At 39.9% G+C, this 26,318-nt stretch overlaps 1 protein-coding gene across 3 annotated transcripts in view; it reads right to left on the bottom strand.

The window, feature by feature from the left end:
- ADAMTS17 (ADAM metallopeptidase with thrombospondin type 1 motif 17) overlaps nt 1-26,318 on the bottom strand; it is a 144,214-nt gene that overhangs the window by 110,039 nt on the left and 7,857 nt on the right. For 2 of the 3 annotated variants that reach the window (XM_015873158.3, XM_015873159.3), the window contains exons 4-7: nt 17,342-17,514; nt 9,541-9,624; nt 8,741-8,898; nt 3,132-3,175 (exon numbers count right to left, since the gene is read on the bottom strand). In XM_015873158.3, the coding sequence (XP_015728644.3) occupies nt 3,132-3,175; nt 8,741-8,898; nt 9,541-9,624; nt 17,342-17,514 (459 nt within the window). Of the gene's footprint in view, nt 1-3,131; nt 3,176-8,740; nt 8,899-9,540; nt 9,625-17,341; nt 17,515-23,066; nt 23,206-26,318 lie in introns of those variants that run through there. The other variant, XM_032446811.2, reaches the window with a different exon arrangement.

Below are 26,318 nucleotides of genomic sequence, written 5' to 3'. Positions count from 1 at the left end.
GCATAGTGTTTTCCTTTTCTCCCCCTCCTTTTTGAATTCATTCGTTCTTACAGCTTACTCGCAAAACCAAGTGGGGCAATAAGCATTAATAAACTACTCCTTAAACAAACGTGGTTCTGTTTCTTGACACGGTCAGTGGGGTATCACCCCACAAAGACATACCTACATATTTTCACAATTTTTGAGCTTGATTCAGCCATTATGTAACCTTCCACACTACCTTGGCAGCTGGGCCAAGAAAATTTGAACCAAGTCCCCAGAGCAACTGGCTTCGGAGAGAGGCCCCTGCCAGAATACAAATACAAACCTCCTGCTGCTGTTTTCTCTCTGTGTCTGCATAGCAAGCAAAGATTCCAGACAGGTTTTTCAATATGGATCTTTCTGAGCACAAATGAGCACCTCTTATAAACCACTTACATTTCATTATCTCACTTCCAAAGAACGGCTGAGCCTCAATACTTCCACCAAGAACTCTCCTTGCATATTTCTCACAACAAAATAATAATAATAAAAGCACAGTCACAAAACAAAAAATACTAAAATACTCACAGTGCTTTAAATACACTAATTTTAGTGCATGTAATCTAACGGTGCCTGTATATGCTCTTAAACATGACTAAGCAACTTTAAATTGCTGACTTACATCTGCACTGTGCATTTTATATATGCATCATACAGCTTCATACATGAATTGCTTAAGCCATTATTGCTGTTAAAACCTGTTTCTTTGTGCTGACAAGTATTTTTTCCCTTTTCTGATCAAGAAGGAAAATTGGAAGACCTTTCACACAATTAAAATTTAGCATTACCAACACTAAATGCTTTTTAAAAGGGACGGTATGCCACAAAAGTATATTCCTTAGTTTATTTTTCCTCTGCTATGGTGCACATAAACAACACAAAACCAAATTCTGTTCTGGTCTAACATCTGTAACATGAAAAAGTTACATATTGGCTAACTTTCACCAGCAGAGAAAAAACATAATTATATCACCCACATATTCAACAGAGAAACGGAAATGAACTTCAAACACTGCTATACTGAAAGCAGAGGCAGTGACCTCCATGCAAATCACAAATACAACTGATTCAGGGCATTAAACATGTGGCCCTTAATTATCTGACACTATCTTGTGGCTTTACCACTCACCTAAGAACACAGAAACATGAATTCTTTTTTGGATGTGAATCCCCCAAAACCCACCATTCTCCAATTTCATATTGCTAAGAAGAAGTGCAGTGGTGCAAACTGATGACCAGAAGAATCGTTGTCTCCTTTCAGGCTCTAAGCATAAATGCTGTTTCTCAAGGCAGTGACAGATGAGAGATCAATATACAGCATAACTTGGGTGGACTTCATTCAGACTGCAGCCCTACCAGAAGAGTTCCTAGTCTTAGAGTTTTAAAGTAACCATTCAGTACATGCAACACGGAGATATGGGCCTAAGTAAGTAGTCGATTTGAGACAACTGCTGTAGCTCACCAACTTGGGCACAGGCAATAATGCTTGAAAATGGATGTCATCAAAATTTTTTACTTAATTCTACAGTATTAAGAAAAAACAGTAGATATCATATGATGAAAGACCTGATCTGGACACTGTCTCTGGGCTCAAACAGCAGAAATAGAGGGGCATAGGAAATGCAGAAGTAAAGATGCAAGCACCAGATGTAAAGAAAACTAGGACTGAAGAGAACAAAGAAACTAAACTGCTTTTCTTCTTGAAACATCTACCTTCTCAAAGTCTACTATGCTGGAAATAGCATCTAATGAGTTTAATCTTTATCACTCTGATCTTCCACTTTTTCCACTGGAGCCATAGACTTCAGCACAAGAAAGTATTCAGGTAGTTTACAAATAGAAAAAAAAATAATGATAAAAATATTTCCTTAGTCATGCTGCCTACATCATTCCCTGAATAGAGATCTCCAACATCACTGTCTTTTAAAAACAGAAAAAGCCCTGACCTTGGTCAGCACGTCTTCCATCAGCTTTTCTTTTTCTTCTTTATTTGTATTGTATCTTACCACAGGCATCTCCAGATGCAGGCACAAAAACCTTCCTCAGTAGTAGTAGAAGTGTGTTTTCAATTGGACAAAGAACAAACGCACTGTGAGGGATTCCCATTGGAAAATTTAAACATATAAGCCAAGCCTTGCTCATGTTTAAAAAGAAAATGTATGCATTTTTCAGCTCTTTATTTCCTTCCACCTGATCAAACTCCATAACACAAAGAGGGAAGGGTCTGCATTTTGAAATGAGTTTTCTGTAAGCAGTCCCAGAACTCCTGCTGAGGATACCCCATGTCAACTATTGCTTTTAGTAGAGACCTCTGGTCTCCAAGCGTCTCTGCAAACCCTGAAGTTTAAGACCAGCTGAATGTCAGTATCCACTCCAAGCTCACACAGTACATGGGATAATGTGCAGTTTGACTTTGAAGCCAGTCAAAAAAATAAAATAATGTAATCACCACAGAGAGAATGCTGAGTTCTGCCTCCACACACTGCTGCTACTGTCGAGATTAAAAAAAACACACCAGCTGAACAGATACAGTGAAGATTACTGCTACCTAAGTAGAATAAATAAATAGATGGATCATGTGGGATGTAAGGACTCTGTGAATCCAGGCCTTGGGTGAGATTAAAGGCAGTTAGGAAGCAGGAGGCGGAAAAGAAGATTTAACTTGGCTTTCCTACAATGAGGTATTCTTCTCCGTGTCTGTGTGCCAGTTTGATCTGTGAGTGTTACACGGGTTCTTACAGCTGCAAATACATTCATTAGTTAGCAAATTCTTGTTTGAGAAATGAGGTGAGGGAGCACTGGAAGGAACATTGCAGACATACTAACAGACAATTTCTTAATCTCTAATTATCTAACTCTACATCAGCTCCAAAAACGTAAAGTTACTTAACATTACTTCCAAACTCAGAGACCTTCGGTGCTTAGAAGGGTTAGTATTTAAAGGATTATTTATAGTTCGTACCCTGTACTAATCTGTATTTGCATCACAGAGGTATTCAGAATAGCAAAAGCAGCATTACATTAAATCAAAGAATGAAAGATTGCCCCAAAAAGCTCCTCTCAGCATAGAGTTGGCTATCAAAATATTCTCCCCTACTTCTTTGACTTACCCACAGTGTCACAAGGCTCGTCTTTGTGTACGCAGAAATCTGTCCTAGAAAGCAAAACAGAACAGAAGTCAAATGTATCCTGTTCCCCCAGACTCCAGGCTAGGAAAAAAGCAGTGATGCATGATTCACATATCATGGGAGTAGAGGGATTTTGTTTTTTATTTAACTGCTGTGCAGTCTATGCAATGACAACACAGACAGCAACACTGATTGCTGCTGCAAGATTACAAGCAATTACGTGAATCAGCTCCATGTAATAAGAAGGGAATTTCAGGATTTGCCAGGTAACAGCCAGGTGAACTGGCTTCAGCTAAACATATTACTGGCTAGTCTGCCATGTTATGATTGGAATCCAACACAGAGGCTTAAAGGACTTCATCTGGTCTCTGTTATCTCTCCACATCTCATCCAGTCTCCCTGAATCTCACTAAAGCAGGAAAATAGATACTATATATGCCACTGGCATCCACACATCCTGCCAAAGATCCACGGACAGAGATGCAGGAAAAAACCCTTGAACCTCACTGTCTAAGCAGTACCACTTCAAGTGAGAAGATTTTGTAAATGAGAGCCCTCATGAGAGCAAAACAAGCGTGGAGAAGAAGAGTATTTTATAACTAAATTAATGGTTTGAACATATTTCAATAAGCAATTAGGCCTAAACATTTAGGAACTATCTTCAGACCTGCTTTGCAGCATCATCTGCTATAAAAAGGAACAGAAAAGCATCATGTACATTTCTGAAGTTCCTTAGCCCAAGGGAAGCCAAGAAACCACAATCTCTGTCATGCCTTTCCTCACCCTAAGGTGAGGCTAGTGAGAGAATCACATTAGTACAGTTGGAACGTGTTGTTTGAAATGCTCAAGTCCCAGAAAGGATTTCGAATTTTAGAGTGTGGCAGAAATAAGAATGGAGAAAGATTAAAAATACTTGTTCCATGAATAAGAAGTACGAGATTAGGCTTTACAGGAAAAGGTGTTTAAGGCTCAGCATTGGGGCTAACAAATGCAAAACCTTCACACCAAACTCTTTAGAAATGACAAGTCAGTTTGCCAAAGACCTGGAAGAATGGAAACAATAACAATTACCACCTCTTGCTAAGCATACTGAAACCTCAAAATGCCTCAATTCAGAAAAAAATGAGACAACTATCAAAGTGTTAAAAAAAAATCTGATAGGAACAAAACGAATTTGGAAGCTACGACCACACACCAGCCCCAGCTTTCATTTTTCACTGCAGCCTTATTGTGTCTCGACACCTTGGCGTTCCAGCCTTTCCAAAGAAGACTAATGACAGTCTCCTGACAGAGCTGGCAAAAGCACACCCGCTTGAGTTCCCAGGGCCAACTTGACGGAGGTTTATTTAAGGACTTATTATGTTATATAAACTGGTAAATCAAACAGATGCTTTTCTTGTGACAACAGATAGCTGAACTATTAGTAAATGGCAAAAGGCCATTGCTAGAAAAGCTTCTCTCCTCAAGGGCTGGCTGGCTCTGCAAACAAAGCACAGCAAATTTTGCTCCTTGCACTCCATGATCTGCACTGAATGGTGTCTGGCACTTTTGGGCAGCTTCCTGGAGAAATTACCACCATGCCATAAAACAAGGAGTTTATAAATAATCCAGCACAACTTGCTTGTTCAAAGAGAAGTAGAACAACCCTTGTTTTTAAAGGGAGCACTGTGATGCTGTCTGGTCAGAGTAGGACTTGAAATAGGTCAGCAAAAAGAACTGAACTTAGCTACCCAGCTCACTGCTTGTGGGCTTGCAAGCATGAAATTTCCCAGCCTGTCCTATAAAGTCCAAGAGACACCATACTTCCTTCTATTAAAGGGCCTTGCATGAAGATGCTAGGGTTTAAATTACCTGGACTTATTAAGTTTTGCCCTAAAACTGTGGCCAAACACAAAAGCACATTAAAATGAGCTCAGTGGATCTCAGACTTTTTCCAAAGACAAGATGCTGCCTAAATAAAACCCACACACTGAAATTCCTGAAGTCCTTTCCTGGAAAATCATGAGGGACTGCAGACCATACAGGCATGAATAAAGACCTGTCTCACCTGAGGATATGTAACAGGATGTTAGTGGGGTGGTTTACAGAGCAATATTGGAGTAAAACTCACTCCAGGATCTGCCATTCAAATCCAAGGTCAGATCGGACCTTATCTCACTAAGCCTTGGATAACATACTGCAATCGCACACTATGGCAGGGAAGTAAATTTCCTCTCCACTTTCAGCCACTGACTGAATCAAGTAGCACATGTGTTCTTTTTAGGGATCTTTGAAATGCTTGGTCATTATCACTTTTATCACGGAGTGTGTTTTCGTAAGCAAGATTAAACAACTGTTTTGAAAAAAAATGACAATAAGTGGGTTGTTTTATTCAATAAAGAGAGCCAGAAAAGAAGCTCAGAACTCCTCCTAAAGTCACTCTTCCATCTGGCTCACATGAACTGGAAAAAAATACCTAAGTGTGCTAAGCTAAATTCTGCAATTCAAGTCCTTCCTGTAAGAAAGGAGGACAGTAGTTGAAATGTGCAGCATGAATGAGAAGTATTCTGTTTAGTAGTCAGTTATCAGCATCCTTCAAATGATGGCTTTTGACCAGTTTCACCCTACTAGGTCACAAAGTTAAAGGACAGAGGAAATGGGTACAGGCAAAACCTTGCCAAAAAGAAAAAAATATTTACCCTAAATATATATATTTAGTAGTCCTATGCTCCCAGCTTTCTAAATGCACACAGAATTGCTTCACTTAGTGGAATGGCAAAGAGCTGAAGAAATGCAGAGGCAGCAAGCAGGCTGCAAATGGAATAACTACAGCAGTTCATCAGGAAAAAAAGCAAAACAAGTCTTTGCTGAGTAACAGTTCTGAATTATGTTCTTATCAGCACTGATTGATTCTCTGCTCTGCTCCTTTATCACCTATACTCTAATGACTGACCCAAATGGCCAAGAAGCTGGGAGAGCAACAGAATATCTGGAGATTTTCTGTGGAATGCAAAGAACAGAAGATCAACAGAGAGAATGTGTTTTAAATGAAACGCGCTTCTAGGATCACTAAGATAAAGATTCTGCAGAAAGAAACTATTCTGGTCAGCTGCCCACTAAAATATGAAGTGTATTACCTGTAAATGCCAGAGATTTGAATTTCTGGAAGTTCAAAATGAGAATCTGAACAATAGTGTGATGATTCTAGATGCCACTGCACTATACTCAAACCTTCAGAGATTTCTTACCACTGCCTTCTTCATCTACTGAACTGGGCAATGGCTCATCTTATTTCAGATATAGTATTCCTCTTGCCCACAACTTAATTAGGTAAAGGCTATCAAAATCCCACAGAAGAGTTAGGAGGTCATCTACTTTTGCATACAAATGAGTATATGGGGAAAACCAGTTAAAAGTGAAGTTCCAAAAGCCAAGTGTACCATGTCATTTCAAATGAACACAGCAAGACAGAAGAAAGTCCTCTGATTACAGAGGTTGACCCCAAATAATCTGTTTCTGCTCTTAAAGAAGCTGACGAAAATTCAGCTTCTGCTATTTCTGGTCCTATTACTTGTGCTGGACATGCTTTTGCTCCCGTATCCTCTACTGGTCCAGTTGTACAGACTGGAAGAGGGTGAATGGACAGACAGATGGAGACACACACACATACACTTCCAAAGCCAAGAGTAGAAACCTTAACAAAAGAGTTGGGCTGCTTGGCCAGAAATGTTCCAAGAACACAGCATCCTCTTTTCAGCAGGAGCAGGATGGGTTAGAATAACAAGATGCAGCAAGAAGGAAGGATACAAATAAAAACTGTTGACCTATCAAACAGGACAGTGCTGCTCTTACACAGAATAATGTGCTCCTTGGCCTGAACTTTCTCACAAAACCTGAATCTAGCTTCTAACCCAACTGCACCTGTACTTCTCCAACTATTCCAATCACAAAAGCTGCACAATTACTGAACTCGATGAACATCTCTACAATTCTTCCTCAAATGCCTGAGTTCAACTCATTTAACATGACATTATGCATTCAATTTGTAAGCTGCAGACAGAATGCACAGATGAAATGCTCTGCTCATTCCCTCCATCCACTGCTTAGAACACATCAGAAGAGATTCTGTATGCCTCGCTTGTCATGCAGGACAACTGGATGCCCAGATATATTCAACAAAAATGTTAGTTATTTATTTAGGCTCTGATCCAATAAAGCACATGCTTAACTATAACCAGGATGTTCAGCCCATTGACTTCAAAGGAACTATTCACCCTGCCTAAAATGCTAAGTAGCTGCTTAGGTGTTTGGGTTGGACTACAGTGAATATAATTGAGAGAGAAGGATGTGGGAGGATTGCACACGTCTGTGAAGGTGCACTCTTCAGAACTTTGCTGGCCCCATGCCCTGCTTGCCAGTTATTCTACTGAACACTCATCAAAATCCAGTGGATAGTTTGTGATGTGACTTAACACAAGAGACAATCGCAGTCAGAACAACAGCTTATACAAAAGCATGAATTTCTAGTTACACTGTTGGCAGGGGTATAAAAAGAAAGTACACAGGTGAGCAATATCTAACTGCACTACAGACATCTCCTATCTGAAACCAGGGAAGAGCGAGGTAGGAAGTAGTGTCTTTCAAGCACATAAAGAAGCCATCTTACAACTATATTTTTGTGTTCAGTTTAATTATTCAGTAGTTATTTCCGTAACAACATATTAAGTTTAAAGTACACAATTTACACAACCAGATATTTGCTGCTCATAACTTACAATGGAACATGGAATCTGCATTTTACTCCGAGGTTGAATTCAGGTAAGGAAAGTACAGGAAAAAAAGACAAGTTAACATGGAAGAAATCCTTTTTGTTTACAGTATCTGGGCCATACTCTGATACGTTTGATCCAGCAGTAAACAGTGCCACAGCTGCAAGGAAACTTTCTGTAATATTCATACAGATTGTTTCATGACTGAAATAAATGCAGCAGGTTTTAAACATACAGACAAGTTAAGAATGACTGACTTTAGGATTGACAGCAGAGGGATGTTAGAGTGGTTATCTTCTAATGCAAAGAAATAATTAATTTATCTTCTGGTTTTCATTTGCCTCTTTCTTTAGGAGATAGCTCCCTCACCATTTCCTTCCTACCAACACACTGCACGCTCCAGAGGTACCAACTCTTTCTCCTCCCAGAGTGTTCAATATGAATACCTAATCAACTCCACATACTTGTTCTTACCCATATTCTCAATTTGGCAGCTTCTTTCTTTTAGGATGAAAACATTGTGTCTTCCTAAACCTCACCTATCTTTTCTCCACTCACACCACCTGATCTGAGAAAAAGGTATCACCTGTTCTACAGACATGTCTTAACTGTATCCTGATTATGAAATGCTATCAGGACAACTGTGATAAAGCTTTTGCACAGCAGTGGTAAGTACACACAAAGAAAACACTTCACCTGAGGCATCTGAGCCCTCCAAACAGCACACAGGCAGCAAACATATCAATGTATATTCTTCTTGGATTACTGCTGGACCAGTTGATCCAAGCACTTACTATGGGCCAGTATTGCTTAAGGAAACTGATAAACCTGTCCTCATTATACCTGGTTACAAAAACTGCAGCATCCACAGGAGGGGTGTCATCCCTCGCACCAGGAACCTGGTTGTTACCAAGGTATTTTGCTCCACCATATTCTTCATTTTGCCAGTGACAAAAGCTCTCCAGAGACCTCTCTCCATGATGCCCAATAGACAACTTGGCCTTTTGTATAGAAAGGGATACAAAAGAAAAAATATTCATCACAGTGTTTACAAAATCATTATACCTCTGATAAAAGAACAAAATAAAACATAAAACCAACAACAAAACACCGAACAACTGAGGATCAAAAACACAGACATTAGAAAATGAAAAAGCACAAAACCAACTTCACCTGAGTGGGTGAAATACGAGCTTTGTAATCACACTGATCTCTGCCATTTAATATACAGAACAAGCTCCATCAGCTGGTAGCTGTCACAAGCTTCAAAAGTCTCCTAAATCTGGCATTTTATTTCTGATATTTCTGATAAAAATGCCAGATTTAGGAGACTTTTGGAAAAAAAAAGTCTGATAAAAAGAGCCATGCAACTTTTCTAACAATTAACTCCTGAGATTGGTTCACAACTACAAGCAAAGATTTTCCAGAAAGACTGCATAAAAGGACTGCAGTTCCTTTCACTTCTGCAAGCCCTTGTACTTCCATCTGTAACACTATCTAGTTACACTGCACAAACTAGTTACATTTTGTGATCCTAAGGCCAAACATCCCATACTTCTCACCCACAGAACAGAGATCCTGCTCTGCCTGTAAGACTATAGTAGTACAGTTATAGCAAAGGGTAAAAATGAATTAGAACTCACAGGTCGACTGCGAAGTAGGACTAGTTTTGTCACTCGAATGCTGACTTTAATTCCAAGGCTTTGATGTTGAAACATGTTGTACACCTGTTAAAGTGCAAAGAAAACATCTACAGTACATCAGTAACAATGTCAAGATATAGTAGCAGTTAAAAGAACTGTGACTGAAGTTAAATATTTCTCCTTCACAATACTGACCCAAACTGAAAACAAATGGGTTGTGCTACTACAATAAAAAAAATTTAAGAGCTACCGTTTTGCCATTCTAACAGTTCCACACACTACAGTGTAGCTTACAAAACCACAGTACATTTATTCCTACTATATAACATTCGGCTTCACCAACTGGCCAACTTGTAACAGATTAATCTGAGTGCAATTCAGCATTCAGGGCCAGAAACATCAGAAAACAAACAAAATTGATGAAACAGAACCCATAATCAAGTTGAGAAAAGAAAGATGCTTCTAATTAGACTGAATGAAAGAGAATTGCTGAGTAATCAAGAGAGAAATATTTCAAAGGTATTCTAAGCATAAACCTAAGTCTCAAGAACATGGATATACATTATGAAGCATCCAACTAACATGGATCTTCAGCATTTAAATATCAGAGATATCTGAATACAAGATGAAATAATGGTGTGTTTTAGACTTCAGGAAATAGAATGGAAAAGCAATTTCCCTCTGTTATTTTCATATCTTATATAAGAAGAGAATAGTAATAAGGCAGCATATAATGACACAAGCCTCAGGAAATACAAAAATAGCACCGGAAACTACCTTACTACTTTCTCCAGATTTTGCATTCCAGCTCAGATACTTCATGTCATTTTTATACATTAGAACATAAGATCTTAATTGATGCCAGAATGTTATTTCCCCGTTTCTTTGTGTACAAATGCACTGATTTGACTGTATATTAAAAAAATTAAATAAAAAAAATAATAAGAAGTTCATTATAAAAAGGTTTAAAATATCCCATAACAACTTTTGGGTGAACACTGCATTCCCTTCCCAATCAATCAAGACCACTGAAGAGAGCCTAAGTAGAGGCTACAGGACTCGGTCTCAGGTAAGCTGCATTTCCTACCCACATCTCTTTTGCCTAGAAACATCACAAAGACTCAGCTAACTTCCTACAAAACACTCAAGACATGAACATATCTCGGATATTATGTTTTCAACACTGGGTATTTTTCCTATTTGTGCAAATACTCAGGAATGTGTTCGGCATAAGAGAGTTCTCAAGCACTTTAGTGTTTGGAGTAGGATTTAATTATACACTTAAATGTTTCCTATAATTTAGGCACAGATTTCAAGACAGACGCTGCTCAGTATCTGACCCACTGACCTTCAGCATGAGCACAATGAGCCATTTATCTGCCCTGTGGTTGGTATACAAATGCACACAAGTGCTGGTACTATTTACTTACCTCAGAGGTATGTTGGTAGAATAGCTATGGCCTCTCACTACTGACTCGAGGAGAGTTGGGTGGGGGATGTAAACTTAATGCTCGCAGAGAAGGGCTCTGACTGTTGACCTGTCTGTAAATGGAGAGCTGGACATTCAGCTGAGTGGGTTGGTGGGGCGCTGAGCTGATCAGATCAGACTGATCTCATGCATCACTGGAGAGGTTAATGAGTATTAGCCATGATCCTATGATGGATGCTTTTGATTTGTCTAGTTCACTGCTCACTCTCAGCATCCTTTAAAGTTTCTAGTCATAAAACAGCAGTACAGCAGATAAGTTCTTATCGTTAAACCTAATGGATGATGGACTTTCCATCAAAGGAGATAATCTGCCTGCCTGCCTCTAGACCCTGCACAGACAGATCCAAACACCACTGACTTCAAAAGGTAGTTTTCACTGACAGAACCTGTATAGTGTAAACCAATTGCTGGAAAACATATCTTGTCATTTTAAAAGTTTTTGGTCCCCCATTCTTTTCTCTTCTCTTGTGCTGTTTCCATCCAACATTTAACTTAAGTCTAGTTGTATTTACACCTACCTATGATTAGAAAACTATTGGACACTGTTGAAAGTAGCAAAAATTGGATACTAAACAAAAAAGTCACTGGATATGCAAAAGAGGCTCTTGTTTGCATGTTTATTCAAGCTTTACATGCTGATTTTCTTAAATGGATGCCAAAGAAGCCCCATAGTCATGACAGTGTTTGTTGTGCAGTAGGAACAATCATCTTTCCCTCTATTAAGAGATTCTGGTAAAAGTGGCTGTTCTACTTCAGTACAACTGAAGCATTTAAACATTATGCCACCTAGGGTAGAGACAGAGCCTCTCTTATCAGAGATCTGGCAGCTACCTCCTTTCTTCCTCTACTCTAAATGCCTCAGAGGCTGAACAAGACCTTTCAGCCCATGAGCTTTGACTGGATTAAAAGGGAGAGACAGAAGTTTGCTTTAGTGCAGCAAAATGGGAAAATAAAGAGTATTTGGGGTATTTTGGAACCTTTTGATTAAATGACGCAGCTGGGAACAGAAGTCAGCTACATGAAACTCACTAACAGTTTGCTAAACTCTGCTATGGAACAAACTCCAAAAGTTGCTGTTCTAGGTTACCACTTGCAGCACAATTGAAAGGGAAGTTCTTGCTCACTGCACTGAAGGGACATGATGAAAAACTATCAATGCTGCTGAAACAGACACGAGTACTGATTACCCTGTTGAATGCAAACCATTAGTTTAACTTCCATTCTATGAAGACTCACCAAAACTCCAAATAAAGTACTTGGTAAACAGGCACGGTAGAGCCTTAGAAAATAAAACAATGGAAGAGGAGTTGTCAGAAGAGCTTTATTCTTTTTCCACTGCATCTCCCTTCCTACACAGTCCCCCAATACAGCCCTACTGCACAGAACACCCTAGAGAAAACAGAAAAGTATGAAGCCCAAATAATCTTCTCCACCTCCTCCTCCTCCATCTGCATTCCTCCTGCCCTTCCTTCTCCTTATAGTTTTGACATCAACGAGACAGAATAAATGCAGTTTTGGCACGAGCAGTTCAGACCTGCCCCAGCATGCACAAAGTGCAACCCAGACATGAGGAACTGGGCTAAGAGAGGAACTAAGCTACATTAGTATAATATTTTTATTTTTATTTTTTTTAATTCTCAAGAGCTTCCTCTGCAGGTGGATGGTAGGAGGGAGACGCATGTGTTTCAGATGTTCAGCACAACCCTGAGGGTGAACTGCATTCTTATTCCCCCTCTACATTCCTCTTCTTTTTCCTCTACCCCCCTCCCCACCCATTCCCCAAGCCTTGCATTCAAGCTCCAGCCTTCCCATTGCACTGGCTGCTGAAAGATATTTGGACAGCAGGAGCATTAGTTGGGTTTCTGAGGTTGTTCTTTTACTTGTTTTGAAAAGCGCTATTGGATTTCTAACACCCACCTGAAGCCAAGCTTTCAAATTTCCCTATCAAACACTATAAAAAAAGAGCACATTTGTGTTCTTCATAAGATACAGTTGATTTTCCCCCACACACACACCCTCCACCTCCTAATCTTGGGAGTACTGGAGAGAAATCTGTAAAAAGTGATCGAATATTTGTATCTTATTCCCTTACATTCCCATTCCAATAATGAAAATTTTAGATCAGACCAAGGGAGTTATCAGCAGCAGCTCTTTTATGTGTCAGCCCCAAGAGCATGGAGATATAAATCTATCAATACGTGCATGATAAAAATGTTTTTTTTTTTAATCTACTTCTTCAACATTTTCTCTGTGAGAGATTTTCTAAGATGAAAAATGAGCTGTAGTGTTAAAAAAAGTTTTCAGAGAGTAAAGAGTATTATTCCTCAAGAATGACATAAAAATTTTCCCTCTTAATTGCATCCAACAGATCACTAACTTCAAGTTACTGCTTGCTTCCACAGAGGGCTTTCACACTAATCACACAGTTTAGGAACAGCTGCAGGAAAACTAACATGTACTACAGTAACTTATCCCTGTGTGCTCTGCTCTCTCAGAAAAAGGCACGTTCAGTTATTCCAAAGCTCCAAAAATGCACTTTAATCTAAGAACCCCAAAGCCAAATAAAGCAACTATTACATTTGTATGCTGAGTGCCCTATTTGTGAAGATCTGCCACAATATACCCGTATACCTGTCAAAGAGGACAGAGAATCTCCTTTTAGTCTTACTGTCCACTTCTCTCAGATGAAAAGAAAAGCATAGAACTGCAAGAAAACTGCATATGTTTAATCCTTCAGAACCTGCTCCTGAACTTAGTCCAAAAATACAGTGGGGATGTACAAAAATACATGGGGGATGGTCAGGTATCATTAAAAAACACATCATCGTTTCTTCCATGAAGCTCTACCTGGAATTTCTGGATTGCAGAAGCATTTTGGGTTGGTTTTTTTTTTTTTCCTTAGGTGTTTCTTCCCACCATCTCCCTCCCCACATCTTCCCCCACCCCCCAGATTTTCATTTACCAAAGGAGCAATAAAACAGTATTCTGTAATTTTTTGTAGTTTTCCCTTACAGAAATTCTTGTAACGTAAATAGATATTAAATACTTGAAGGCAGATCACTTTGCTTAAAATGTCTATAAATATAAAATGCATTAATAAGACCTCTTAATGCTTGTTTTGTGGTTTGACAGTAAATGTAATGGCTTACAGAGAGGAGTTAATATACCCCTGACCAGTAACGTTCTATTTGCTTAAATGCAAGCCTTCAAGCCAAAATTAACATTCTGGTTTCTTTTAGAGGCAGCCCGCCATCCAGCAGTGTAGCTGAATAAGCACTGCCTAATATCATGGGGCAAATCCTGTCCCCCAGCTAAAGTGACACAGAAGGCTGACAGAAGCCTGCTGAGGCTACAGCAAGCAGAGGTCCCCAGCAGCCTGGCCTTTGCTGCTTGGTTATGTAGAGCACAACTGATATTGTAGTAAAGAAAGGTATTGAGGGAATTTTCCCAAAGAAACAAAGTTTTCCCATTCCTTGAACTGTAATTTTACAAACAAGGAGCTAAAACACACACACACACACACACACACACACCTGTCATGCCTAGCTCAAGCACTACTCAAAGAGCATGGCTGAAAGATCAGCTGAGGCTTACCTGAAACACCTTTCTCTTCCTAAAATACATTTTCTATAACATTCTACAGCCTCTTCTGATAATGTTAAGGTCTGCTTTCATTATGGCAAACAGAACGCAAACATTTCCTTTGACTTCCTTGAATTTCACCTTGTTATAAAGCATCATTAAAAAAAAGGATTTCTGCAATTATGTGATCTATGTGTTCACCAATTATTATTCCTTGCTATTGTTTGAGCTTGCTGTCCTTTCTCAACTACTTTGCTCAGGAAGAGCCCTGAAAGGCACTGTGCTTCTACAAGTGTGGGAAAGCAGGTGGGCAGAGTTGAAGGACTGTCAGCGCTTCTTTGAAGGCTGAGAAGCTGACACAAATTCAAACCCTACCAGACATCAGAAAAACCACACAGATGAGCCCCCAGGAGCAATGACTTAACAGCGGGAAGGATTTCAGCTGGACTTTGCAGCTCAGGAGATATCAAATAAATGTATCCTCAGCCAGCAGTCCTCATCCATGTGCACTCTCTGGTGTCTAATAAAGGACTGAGTTAACACTAAAGCATCAAAACCTATTTCACAAGTCGATCAGCCAAATCCATTAGAAATTAAGCTTCAGCAGTTGTTTAGAAAACAGGCTTAGAGGTTCCAACCCATCAGCACAATCTCATATGCAAACTCACACCTAGCAAGAGCAAGCTGATGTTGCTGAGATGTACTACAGGACTTCTCAGTCTGGACACAGAGCAGCATTTGTGGCCAATTCTAGTTTAGGACTTGGCCTCTCAGTGTACTCAAATTAATGATTTTGAGAGACAGACAAAAATACACAGTAGATAGAGATACATTAAGATCTGCGCTGAAAGAGTGGATCTTTTGTTACTAGGACGATCAAGACATGATTAGACTTAAGATATCTTAACAGCTCTCACAGCCACAATGGTCTGAGTCCCAGCAGAACTGACATGCATAATGGCAATGGTTTATTAGCACAGTGACCAAACAGTACAGGGCCAACTTCAGGAGAACCCCTAGGTTCCTAGTGCAAACAGCCCCATCACCCCTCAGGAGGTCCCAACACCTGATGCATGGAAGAAACTCAGACCTGACACACACATTACATTCAGATGTGCATCATGTTAGATTAAACAGAGACTTAAGAAGTTGACTTGTTGAGATGAACTAATGTCCTGTAAGCTCACTGCAAAGCTAGTATGTGAATTTACAAGGTGGGGAGACCAAACCTTTGAGGAGAATAAGGCTCTTGTGCCCTTAGCAAATACATCCTTAAACACAGGAAAGCCAGCAGAACCTGAAAGGATGGTCACAAGAATGGATTTGCTGAAAGATGCTTCCTACGGACCAATCCAACTAAGTAGAGGAATGCAATGATGCCCTGTTAAGTGACTATTGTCACAGCATGCTAAATGGCAAAATAAAAGGTAGAGGAAGGGGCAGAGAAGCAGCTCATTAAAGGAAAATACTAGTTAAAATACTTGCTTATTCAGAGAAGTATTTCACTACAGGAGGGCTCCCTCACATCAGTGCTTAGTGAAGGAACATAAGACCTCTTAAAAAGCTCTGTTCTCCCATGGCTGGGCTAAATACTGAACATCTATCATTCATCTCCTCTCTTGGAGGCATGATCAGTCAATTACTGTTAAGAGCTGTTATTTTTCTTCCCCAAGCCAATTTACTGCTCATGAACAACAACAGAGCTGTAGTCAGGAGAATGAACTGTTCCTGGATTTTACAATAGCATGGGCACAGACATAGAAACTTCCTTCAAGATTTCCTTGAGCAAGTGCCTCTGGAAGGACCCCTGCTGTCTCTAAGCAGAGTTTTCAGCACCCACATCTAATTTGGCCATTATCTTTTTATTGCCACTGCCAACAAGTGAGTGAGCAAGCATCCACTGTGAGAGATTTGGTTTCCCTATCAGCTGAGGGGGAATACTACTAGGACAGCTAACAAATTAACACCAATACTCCATACGAGCTCAGAACTCTGAAAGGCTTTTGCCACTCATGGCAGATTTCCTGCAGAATTCCTAAAATTATGCTGAAGCTCAACTCTGTTGGCTGCTCAGAAGCACAAGCAGCAACACTTCAAGTCCAGTGGTAAAGAGAATGGAATCAGTGGAAATTCCTATCAGCTGGTAGCTCGGTATTGAGTTCTACATGTTTTCTACAGCAAGGGTAGCAGACACTTTTATTTTGTAAAAATCAGAACTAGATACTGCCTCTAAAAGACTTCAAGTCAAGCTAGTTCATTTGCTGTAAATCAATACAAATCTCATCATCCATAACAATTTGACTGCCTCCTACAACAAATACACACCGAGAAATATAATCTTTAGAAAATGATGATAATAAAGAAGAACAACACAAGAAACATGTCAGGTGAGACCATTTGTCCATTCTGGGAACCTCTCTTCCCAGGTAAACTATAGGAATACAAAAATATGGCAGAAAGCACCACTCCTGAGTAATCATGGAATACTTCCCAAATGAAAAATTGCAAGGCCCATTTCAAAATAGCTTTCACATTGTAATGACATTAGATAAATACAGGGAACCACATAGATGAGGGAGAAGCAGTATGTAATGCAAGAAAATAAAATACTTCCTCACACCTCGAAGTCAAAACAGTGACCCAGTACAGCTGTCAAGGAAGCCAGCTTTAACCTACCCTAGATAAAATCCATTTACTCCCACTTCTTTAGACAATAAAGTGCATACTCACCATATTCATGACTGTGAGGATGAATCTTTGGGCTGCCTCTGCGCCATGGTACTGAACCATATCAGCATCTGCCACCACCAAAGTTTCTACTGTGTACTCATTGGTAAGCCGAATGGCATTTCTTCTCTCCCTCCAGTCACTGGTTGATTTCATCTTCTTTTGCCTCTTCTTTTCTAAAAGAAAAAAAATTATCAGGGAATCCTACAGCTGGCAAATCACAGTAAAACATTTATATTTTTTTTTCAGCAAGCACACTTAAATTCAGATTTCAATAACATTTTTAATTCAAAAGTTATTTGCAAATTAAAATCAGCAACTTACGCATTCCATTGCAGGTACATCTTTTCTTGAGTGTAGATTTATATGAAATCATTAGATTTCATGAAAATATGAAAGAGGATGGAGAAAGAAAACTCAAAACAGAAAAGAATTAGCTGTAATTCAAACCAAGTCATGAACTTGAAAAAGCTTCAGAAATTGGAAGTCCTGATTGTGAAAAAAAGGAACATTTCTCAACTATGTAATTCCACAACAAGCTCTACATAAGGAAGAGTCTACTGAAGAAACCTTCAGGATAGGAGAGTGCACTGTGGGATGTAACACAGTGTAGAATTTGTAGGCTGCTCTAAGCCAAGGAAGTTGTAAAATATTCCTGGAGTCAGTATTTCAATCAGCTTCATTTTAACTTGCTACCAGCGTTACTATAGCAATTTAACAGAACACAGAGTATGACAAAGATGGAGCTCTAATCACTTAATTTTTTTTTAATTAAGTCAGATTGTTTTGGAACATGCGTTATTGGCCAACTGCAGAAGTCTCTGGATAAAACCCAGAAGTGCAGAAGGTCAGGCTAGATAAGACCTTTTCAAGCTTTCTTTGCTCATTTGTTGCTATTGGCATGAGCACCAGCACCAGCAGCTGCAGTCATTGGCCACCTACGTGCAGAGAGCTCATGTGCCTCTTTATATGACACAAATACCAAAAGCAGGGAACCCCTAAACTAGCTGATCCTTATTGATCCTACATTATAAGAACGTGTTAGTACAAACCATGCTAAGGACTGCAAAATAAAGCATTAGTCATCTGCTGCTAGCACAAAAATTAAAACACATCAGTTAAGTTAAACCTCCTCTCCTCCAAAACGAGAGATTTATACATTAGTAAGTTGCCTTGTTTTAAACTGAAAGGTGAAATGTGTTTCACAGCTCAAAGGCAGCTATGCAAAGATGCTGAGATACACACAATGGAGAAATCAAGTTCAGATCTGAAACTGAATCTACCCACTTCAGTCACAAGAAACATATTCATGTTTTCAATTGTAAAAAGAAAGAAAAGCAAATGAAGTCATTAAAACAAATGTATTTTACAGAAAAATACAAACTGCCAAGGTTCACGGAAATTATATCTGCTTATTGCTCAGCCTGCAGTGTGCTATGGATAAGATATTGGTGCTAGCAGCAATTTCTTCCAGTAAAAAAGGGAGCAGAACAAATAAAAGGTCCCAAAACACCATAAAGGTAACATATAATACAAAAGTGACACAGGATAGAGCATTCCGGATGATCTGACAGATACCACACCTCTCATTACACATCCTGCCTTCCAAAGCAGTAAGTCCCTTTTTAGTTTTCTGTAGACTTATTCTGAGACCTTCTCTTAGTAAGCAGCACCCTACAAGGGGCACTGATTTAAGGTCAGTGATCCCACAGCCTATTCACCAGCTCCCTTGCACAATTCTCCTTGAATTTCCCAACCTGGTAAATGCTCTAACATCCAGATCCAGTTTCCCAGACGTCCTTGCATTCAAGGTGATCAATTCTACCAGTTCTAGGTCTCCCAAAGCCCAGATGAAATGGACTCTGTCTTTTCATCCCACTTTCTCACTTGTCAATAGGCACCATTTGCAGACATCCATTCCATCCCTTTTCTCAGTTCTCTAGCAGTCATGCCAGCACTGCTCTGTACGTGTGTTTGTGCCCAAGGCATCAGCTGTCAACACTTGGTATATATTTTAAACTGACACAACAACTATGAAATCCTGACTTCAGACTTTTGAAAAAGGGTTTGGAAATATTCCCCCCTGGGTCAGAAAACAGGCAGGAGCCTCTCGACAAGAGGAAAAAAAAAAAAATCCTGAGGTGCACATAAATAATGGGAGCTAGAATCAAAGATTAAAATTACCAAGTTTCAAGGCTTCTTTTCACAAGGACTGCAGACAAAGCTGCCTCAGAACAGGAAATCTGTGTATTTCTAAGTGCTCAAGAAAGGCAAAAAAGTAAAAAATGGAAACTACAAAAAACAAAAGGTGAGCGCATCTTTGATTTGCTGGATATGAAACAGAGATGACTTCAGCTTCTGTGAAATAGCCCCCATCCTTGTTTTCCTTGTTTTTTTGTTGTTGTTCATTGTGTTCCATTCCATTCATGGGCCCATACCTCCCTCCATCTGCAGAACCGCATCTTTCGCTGCAGGATTTTCAGGGTTATCATTTAAATAATGGGTGGTGTGGAGTGGATTTGGAACTCAGAGAAGATCATTCCAGTAAGACCACTAACTTTCTGGGTCTTGCTGCTGCCAATGAGAACCTTCTTGGAAGCAGCAGAGATTCCTGCATCAAACTCTTGCTTTGGTAACTCTCTGCTGTTTTCAGCTGGTATAAATCTCTTACCTCTAGAGATCTTGCTCTTACAAAGATCTATGTCTTCATTCAAATAAGTCTCAGCCTGACCCTGAATATGTAATGAAAACTGCTTTAATTGAAGAAAAATTTAGAGCCTTCATGGTTTCCACTTCAAAAATTTACCTTTGAAAAGAAGCCACTTTGTCAGTAAGAAAGTCACTATGCTAGACTGCAACTTACATACCGCAGAGAGAAGGTCATGCCATGGTCACTTGCCATGCAACTGCCTGGCACTGTCCCTCCTCCAGAGGCAGATGAGGGAACTGGCAAAGCTTTGACCATTCTGCTCAGCTCCTCTTTGGACAAAGCAGCTGTATGAAACTCTGATGTGTGATTTCTGGAAAGCAGAAGCAAAGGTACCTCTGGCAAATTGCTGGGAAGTCTCAGTTCACACAAAGCCTCTGGACTCCATCCCTTCGTGAGTTTTACTTGAAATTGTGGATTGGCTGCTTTCCACTGGGTGGCAGGGATTAGAAGTTGCATGTGGAAAACTATCACCCTACAGGCTCAGTTAGAAACACAGCCAAAGTGACCTAACATCAAGAATCTGCACTCTTACCCTCATTCTCTCCCTAGCAGTCTCTAACCACAAGCTTACTGAGAACTTAAACAGGCAAAGCACAGTGGACTCAAAGGAGCCAACCAAGAGCTCAGGCAGTCATTAGTAATACATTAATTAGGAGGTATAGCAAAGCAAACTACTCAAATGCAAGCCCACTCTTTCTGTTTTCTTCTTTCAAGTTTGCATATTCTCTGTAAGGTAACTTTTCTTTAGCCTTGTCATTTCTGCATTCACAGAAAGCTACTTTCTGAGTGGTTTCTATTTGCATCTTCCTGCCTCCCAACAATTTTCCAGTAAAATCAAACACAGACAACACAAAACTACTTATTTCATAGATGAACAGTCACAAACAGCACCAAGAGATACATGCCTTCTGTATCGGAGATATCTGAAGAGGAATAGAAGATCAGAAACAGCAAAAACAACAAAAAACCATATTAAACTCATACCTGAGATAAGTGAGCTGTACAGAAGTATCAAAAATAATAATATAAAAGAATCTCTAGAGTCTCACTTCAGAAACAAACCAGCACAAAGAGAAGTCTCCCTCCTGCCCTTTGTGATTTATGGACTATGGGCAGAGAAACCCTCCACGAGTATACAAAACCCCAAACTAAAATAAACATCAGCCATTAAAACAAGGATTAAATGCTCGGTGGATTCGTTATTTGAACAAATTGATGTTACAAATTTTGTGGCACAGATGTTAAGTGTTATTGTGAAGGCATGAGAGGCCATAAAACATGGGCAGCAGGCTGTCAGAGGAGTTTACATTGAGGAGAGCATACATAACCAAACCGTGTGCTATTTTAGGAGTCAGGTGTTCCCTGCTTAAGAGCTCAGACAAATTCATGTGAAATAACAGCTGAAACAGCCAATCTACAGCACAGCACATCTATGCTGTGCGTGACTAGGCCCAAGTGACATTCTCTTTTACCTGTCACTTTGACAGTGTATTACACAGACTATCCGGCCAAAAATTACACAAAATTCAGGACTGTTAGCTGATGGGAGAAGAGAGGTACACCACTGGATCCTCAGCATGAAATGCATACAAAAAACACACAAGCTCATCAGCTGACTTTTCCTTACAGGCTCCTACCGTCCCCACTACTAATCACCTGCAGAGTAACATGATCTTAACACCTTCAGTAGTCCAGCAGTCTTTGAAATATTCCTCAGTACATGAAAAAAAAGTAAATAAATGTATATGTAGCCCCTATTCTCATGATAAGGGCAACAGAGCTATTTTGGAGCCTCAATAGAAAGCTTCTTACATCCAAGTGCTACTTATGGCAACCCAACAGATGTACAATTCCAAAGCAACCACCCCAAATGACCTTTTCTGATTACACACCAAAAGCCCTGCTGGGACTGCAGTTTTCATCCATACAGCAACAGAGAGGTTCTTTTCAAAACACTGATCTCCTGAAGGAAAAAAAAATTATATATAAAGAAACTACACTTCAGCTGTAAGGGCCTTGCTTGTCACAGTTGATTCCTTGACACCTTCCTTATGGCACTCACTTTTCGGTGGACACCAACAAGAACTGAAGAAGGGAACTAAGAACAGACACCAGGGATGTTGCAGGCACAGCCAGCACACCCCAATCTACTTCCACCCACAGGAACATGCAGCCTCCTTCACCAGTGACCGCTTATTGCAAACACTGTCCCTCTGCACTGGACTTCTATGTATCCACTGAAAACTTGGGATTCCAGGTTTACAACAGTTAACTGGTGTCAGCAGGATATCTGAAGTTCAAGAAACAGAAATGGTTGCTCATTCAAATTACAGCTAACTGTAACACAGCCTCAGACCTCCTCTCTATTTTTAAGGCCCAGCACCACAAAATGATTATACGCTCCCAATTTCTTTCTGAATAGAATGGCAGACAAAAGCACGCATCAGCAAGTAGGAAAAAACAAACAAAAACCATCACTGCATAGTAGAATGATCACTTGCTCCCTAATACACCTCCCAAAAACATTAGTTTTCTTCATGTGACCACTTCCATAGCAAATCACAAATTCATGACTATTTTTCTGGCACATCAGCAAACAAGAATTTGAGACAGAAACCATGAACTCTGTGTTCCATCCAAAACATCAGGGAGATTTTATTACAAGGATTGTTACTGAAACTAGCCTGTGGCTGAGACACATTGGTTAAAGCTTTATTCTTCTGCAAAACATAGTCATCAACATGTCAGGACTTTGCCTTTCATGAAAGGTCAGTATAGCACAGGAGAGGCACTATGACCTCTACCAGCTCACTGGATCAACTTGTCAGCAGGGTTTCAGAAACTGCCACCTCCTTAACTATGGACACTCATCTCTTTTTAAAAGCACACCCTTGTAGGCTCTTCATCCAACTAGAAGCAAGGACTTGCTTGTAAGACAGAAAACAACCTAATGTTACACAAAGCAGGCACATTGAGCATAGTTTAATGGTAAGACTATTAAAGTGGGAATGGAAATACCTGCTCTGTCACTCCCTCTTAGCCTCTGTGGCTCGGTTCCTCCTCCTATATTTGATCTGCTCTGTTACTAGTTGTACTCTGAAGCAGAATTGATTTCCTTTGCTTGTGACAGACACAAAGGTCCCAACTTGCCTGGGGCCATGGGGGAAGATCCTGTAACACAAATATAATTAAGATCCAAATGACAGTGGCTGATATAAGTAAGAGTGAACTCAGAGCCCTCAGTTTTGATCACTTAAACTTAGCAGATCTGAAACCAATCAAAGCACAGTCTTGTCTTGATCCCCTTCAAGGGCTTTCGAGACTACAAAACACTTGGCTGCAGTTATGCCGTGAAAAACGGTATCACTGGCCTCCAGGTTTATTTTGTTTTAACGAGTCTTTAGAAAATGTGCTTGGTTTATAAAGAATGTTTTCATAACTTTCAACCCTACCAATCCATGAAGTATGGCAGCTGAACTCCAACCACTTCTGCTGAAGGTGAAAGAGTCCAGAGAGACTTTATCAAACCAGGAGCTCCACACTTACAGCCTGGCCCCACTATTACACCTACACCTTGAGAGAGGTAGCACAGACCTCCTCAGACACCAGACAATTTGTTTCTGGCAATATGCAAAAGCCAGTAAAGAATGCAGTTTATCTCCAATAAATGTGTTGGCTCTGCAGGTCAAACTGAAGTGAAAAACAGTGTAATAGTTATTTTTAATCCCTTACATATACACGTGTCAAACTACATGGGGAACAGATCACAGAAAGAAACTGCCAGTTCAAGGAGCAACTTGTCAGAGCCAAAGCCTCACAGTACCACAGCCAGCTCAGACTTAGTAGATCTAATCTTTAAATAAAGAAGGTGTTTGAGAGTTAGAGGTTAGAGGCAGTAGTCCAAACAATCTTTAATTTTTAGTGCTTTCAGTCTTGGATACTCAGTTTAGGACACATACTATGATGATTCAGAATTACAAACTACCTCAAAGGAAGCTTAGTATTTTGAATGGAGGTAAAACCTTCCACAAGGTGTTCGCATCTTGGCCACACAAACATGTAGGTGCCCAACACATAGTTGTTTCCACATGTAAGATCCCAAGAGATCTGCTGAAGGTCGCAAGTCAAAAAACAGCAGGAAGCAGAGCCAGCAGAGTTCCAACTCCCAACTCTTGGCTCCAAGCCTGAGCTATGATTTATGACAATACGGAAAAAATGAAGACAGCTAAAAGGTAAGCAATGCATCTTAGTCTGCCTGGAGCCACCTGTCTGCCTTCCTAGCCAAAATGACCACTGGAATAGCCATAAACATCCTGAGAAAAGGATGGTATACATCAGACACTTCAGCTCATTAGCACCCACCAGTTTAGATATCATCAAGTTCCAGTGGAAACTAGCATTCATTTTTATCAGGAATCAAGTGAAGGAGCAGTACATTCTACTTCAGCAGCTGCTCTGGAGAAGGAAGAAATCCATTAACTACAGATACTCGTGCATCTTTTTTGCACCTTAACAGTAGACAAAGAAGAGCCTGGAGCCCGCCCCTCCAAAAGGCTTGTCATGTTTGTCAGCCATGGAGAAAACAAAGGATTTACCCACTCAAGACATACTCCCATGGGTAACGTGCTGAAGCACCTAATTTCTGATACAGGGAATACATCAATACTTGCAGACACTTAATCACATTACATCTTCTGCATTGTTGAAATCCTTGCTTTAATTCTTCAACAGATGCTTCCTAATATGGACTAACACAGGTTACATTACATCTCTCTATTTTTAGCACACGTGTTTTTTGGCCATAACAACTGCTGTTTCAGGCCAAGTCAAACCTGCAGAGAAAACACATCTAAGAGACAATGATTAAAGATGGGGAAACGCAACATAGCAGTAACATGTGTTTAGGATTTATACCTGTTCAGGGAAACCATTCCCCACATTTGATACCTGCATACTAGCACTTAAATTCTTGCCAGCTTTGATCAATTGTTAAAACAGTTTGCAAAATAACTAGATAGAGAAGCAATGCATTGTTATTTTCTGAATTAAAATGTTGATCTTCCTGTGTTTATTTTCCTCTATTAACTTCTCTCCAGGCAGCACATTTGTATTAAACAAAAACTGGTTCATTCAAAATGACAAAAGGGGGTTTAAAGCAAGCTCGCATTTAAGAGTAATTTATGAGGTCTACACCATAAACATGAAATAACAACGTACCCTCCTAAGACAAGCTGCTCTCTCTCATACTCATGGGCTGTATTTTATATCAAATCCCTTCTATGTAAAGGGACTTTAATGCATCACTGGAGACTTCTGGAAAAGTTACAACAGAACTTACTTTTCCCAAAGAAACAAAATTTTATGACACAGTTACAAGAGATTCCTAGGCTTTCGTATCATGGTTTAACTCCAGCTTTAACATAGATATTTTCCCTCAGTAAAAAGAAGAAAAAAAAAAAAAAAGAAAACACAACAATTTTTACTTAGACTTTGAAGTCATAGGGAACATGTAAAATATATGACCAGATCAGATGAGGTTACCAGGGAGTTTGTGGAGTCTCCCTCCTTGGAGATCTTTGAAGATCTCCAGTGCATGGTCCTGGGCAACCTGCTTGAGGTGGTTCTACTACAGCAGCATGGTTGGATCAGATGGACCCAGAAGTCCCTGATAACCCAAACTAAAGCCTATAGTCAGAACTCCCTGCAACTCCACTTTCTTTCCAGAAAGATCACCAGTACAAGGCCTTTAACAAAAGTTGTCAAGATCATTTAAAAAAAAGAAAAGAACAGCATGTTATGACATATTTGTTCCCCAAATTCAGCCCATATTCTTTGGTTATCATCTCTAGAAGAACCCTTCACATCAGTGGTGCAAAGCTATTTCCCATGTTTCTAATGACGCCATGCATCAGAGCTAATGAAACCCAACCTTCCCTTCCTTCCCCCTCACAGCATATGCACCTGGAAATCTTTTAATGGCTTTTCTGTTTGCCTCACAGGGGCTCATGTTCATGCCTGTGCAAAAACATGCATTGCGACTTGAAGTCTTCCTCTTGCTGTATGACAGCTGATAAAAATACTACAGATACACATATCATATGACTAACAATGACACCTGGCCTACGATCCATTCTTTGCTGCTTGAGCACTTCAGAATTTAAACAAAAGAATTAAAATATCAGCCCTGAATCAACAGACTGGGGATTTTTAACCCATTAATAGCCACTTTCAGCTTCAGAACTCAGAGATCCAGTCATGCATGACTTTAAG

This window comes from Coturnix japonica, chromosome 14 (assembly GCF_054131305.1).
Source record: "Coturnix japonica strain WE chromosome 14, WE-NBRP24, whole genome shotgun sequence".
NCBI lineage: Eukaryota > Metazoa > Chordata > Aves > Galliformes > Phasianidae > Coturnix > Coturnix japonica.
The sequence above is the reverse complement of the archived record's forward strand: the minus strand, read 5'-3'. Positions and strand labels throughout refer to the sequence as shown.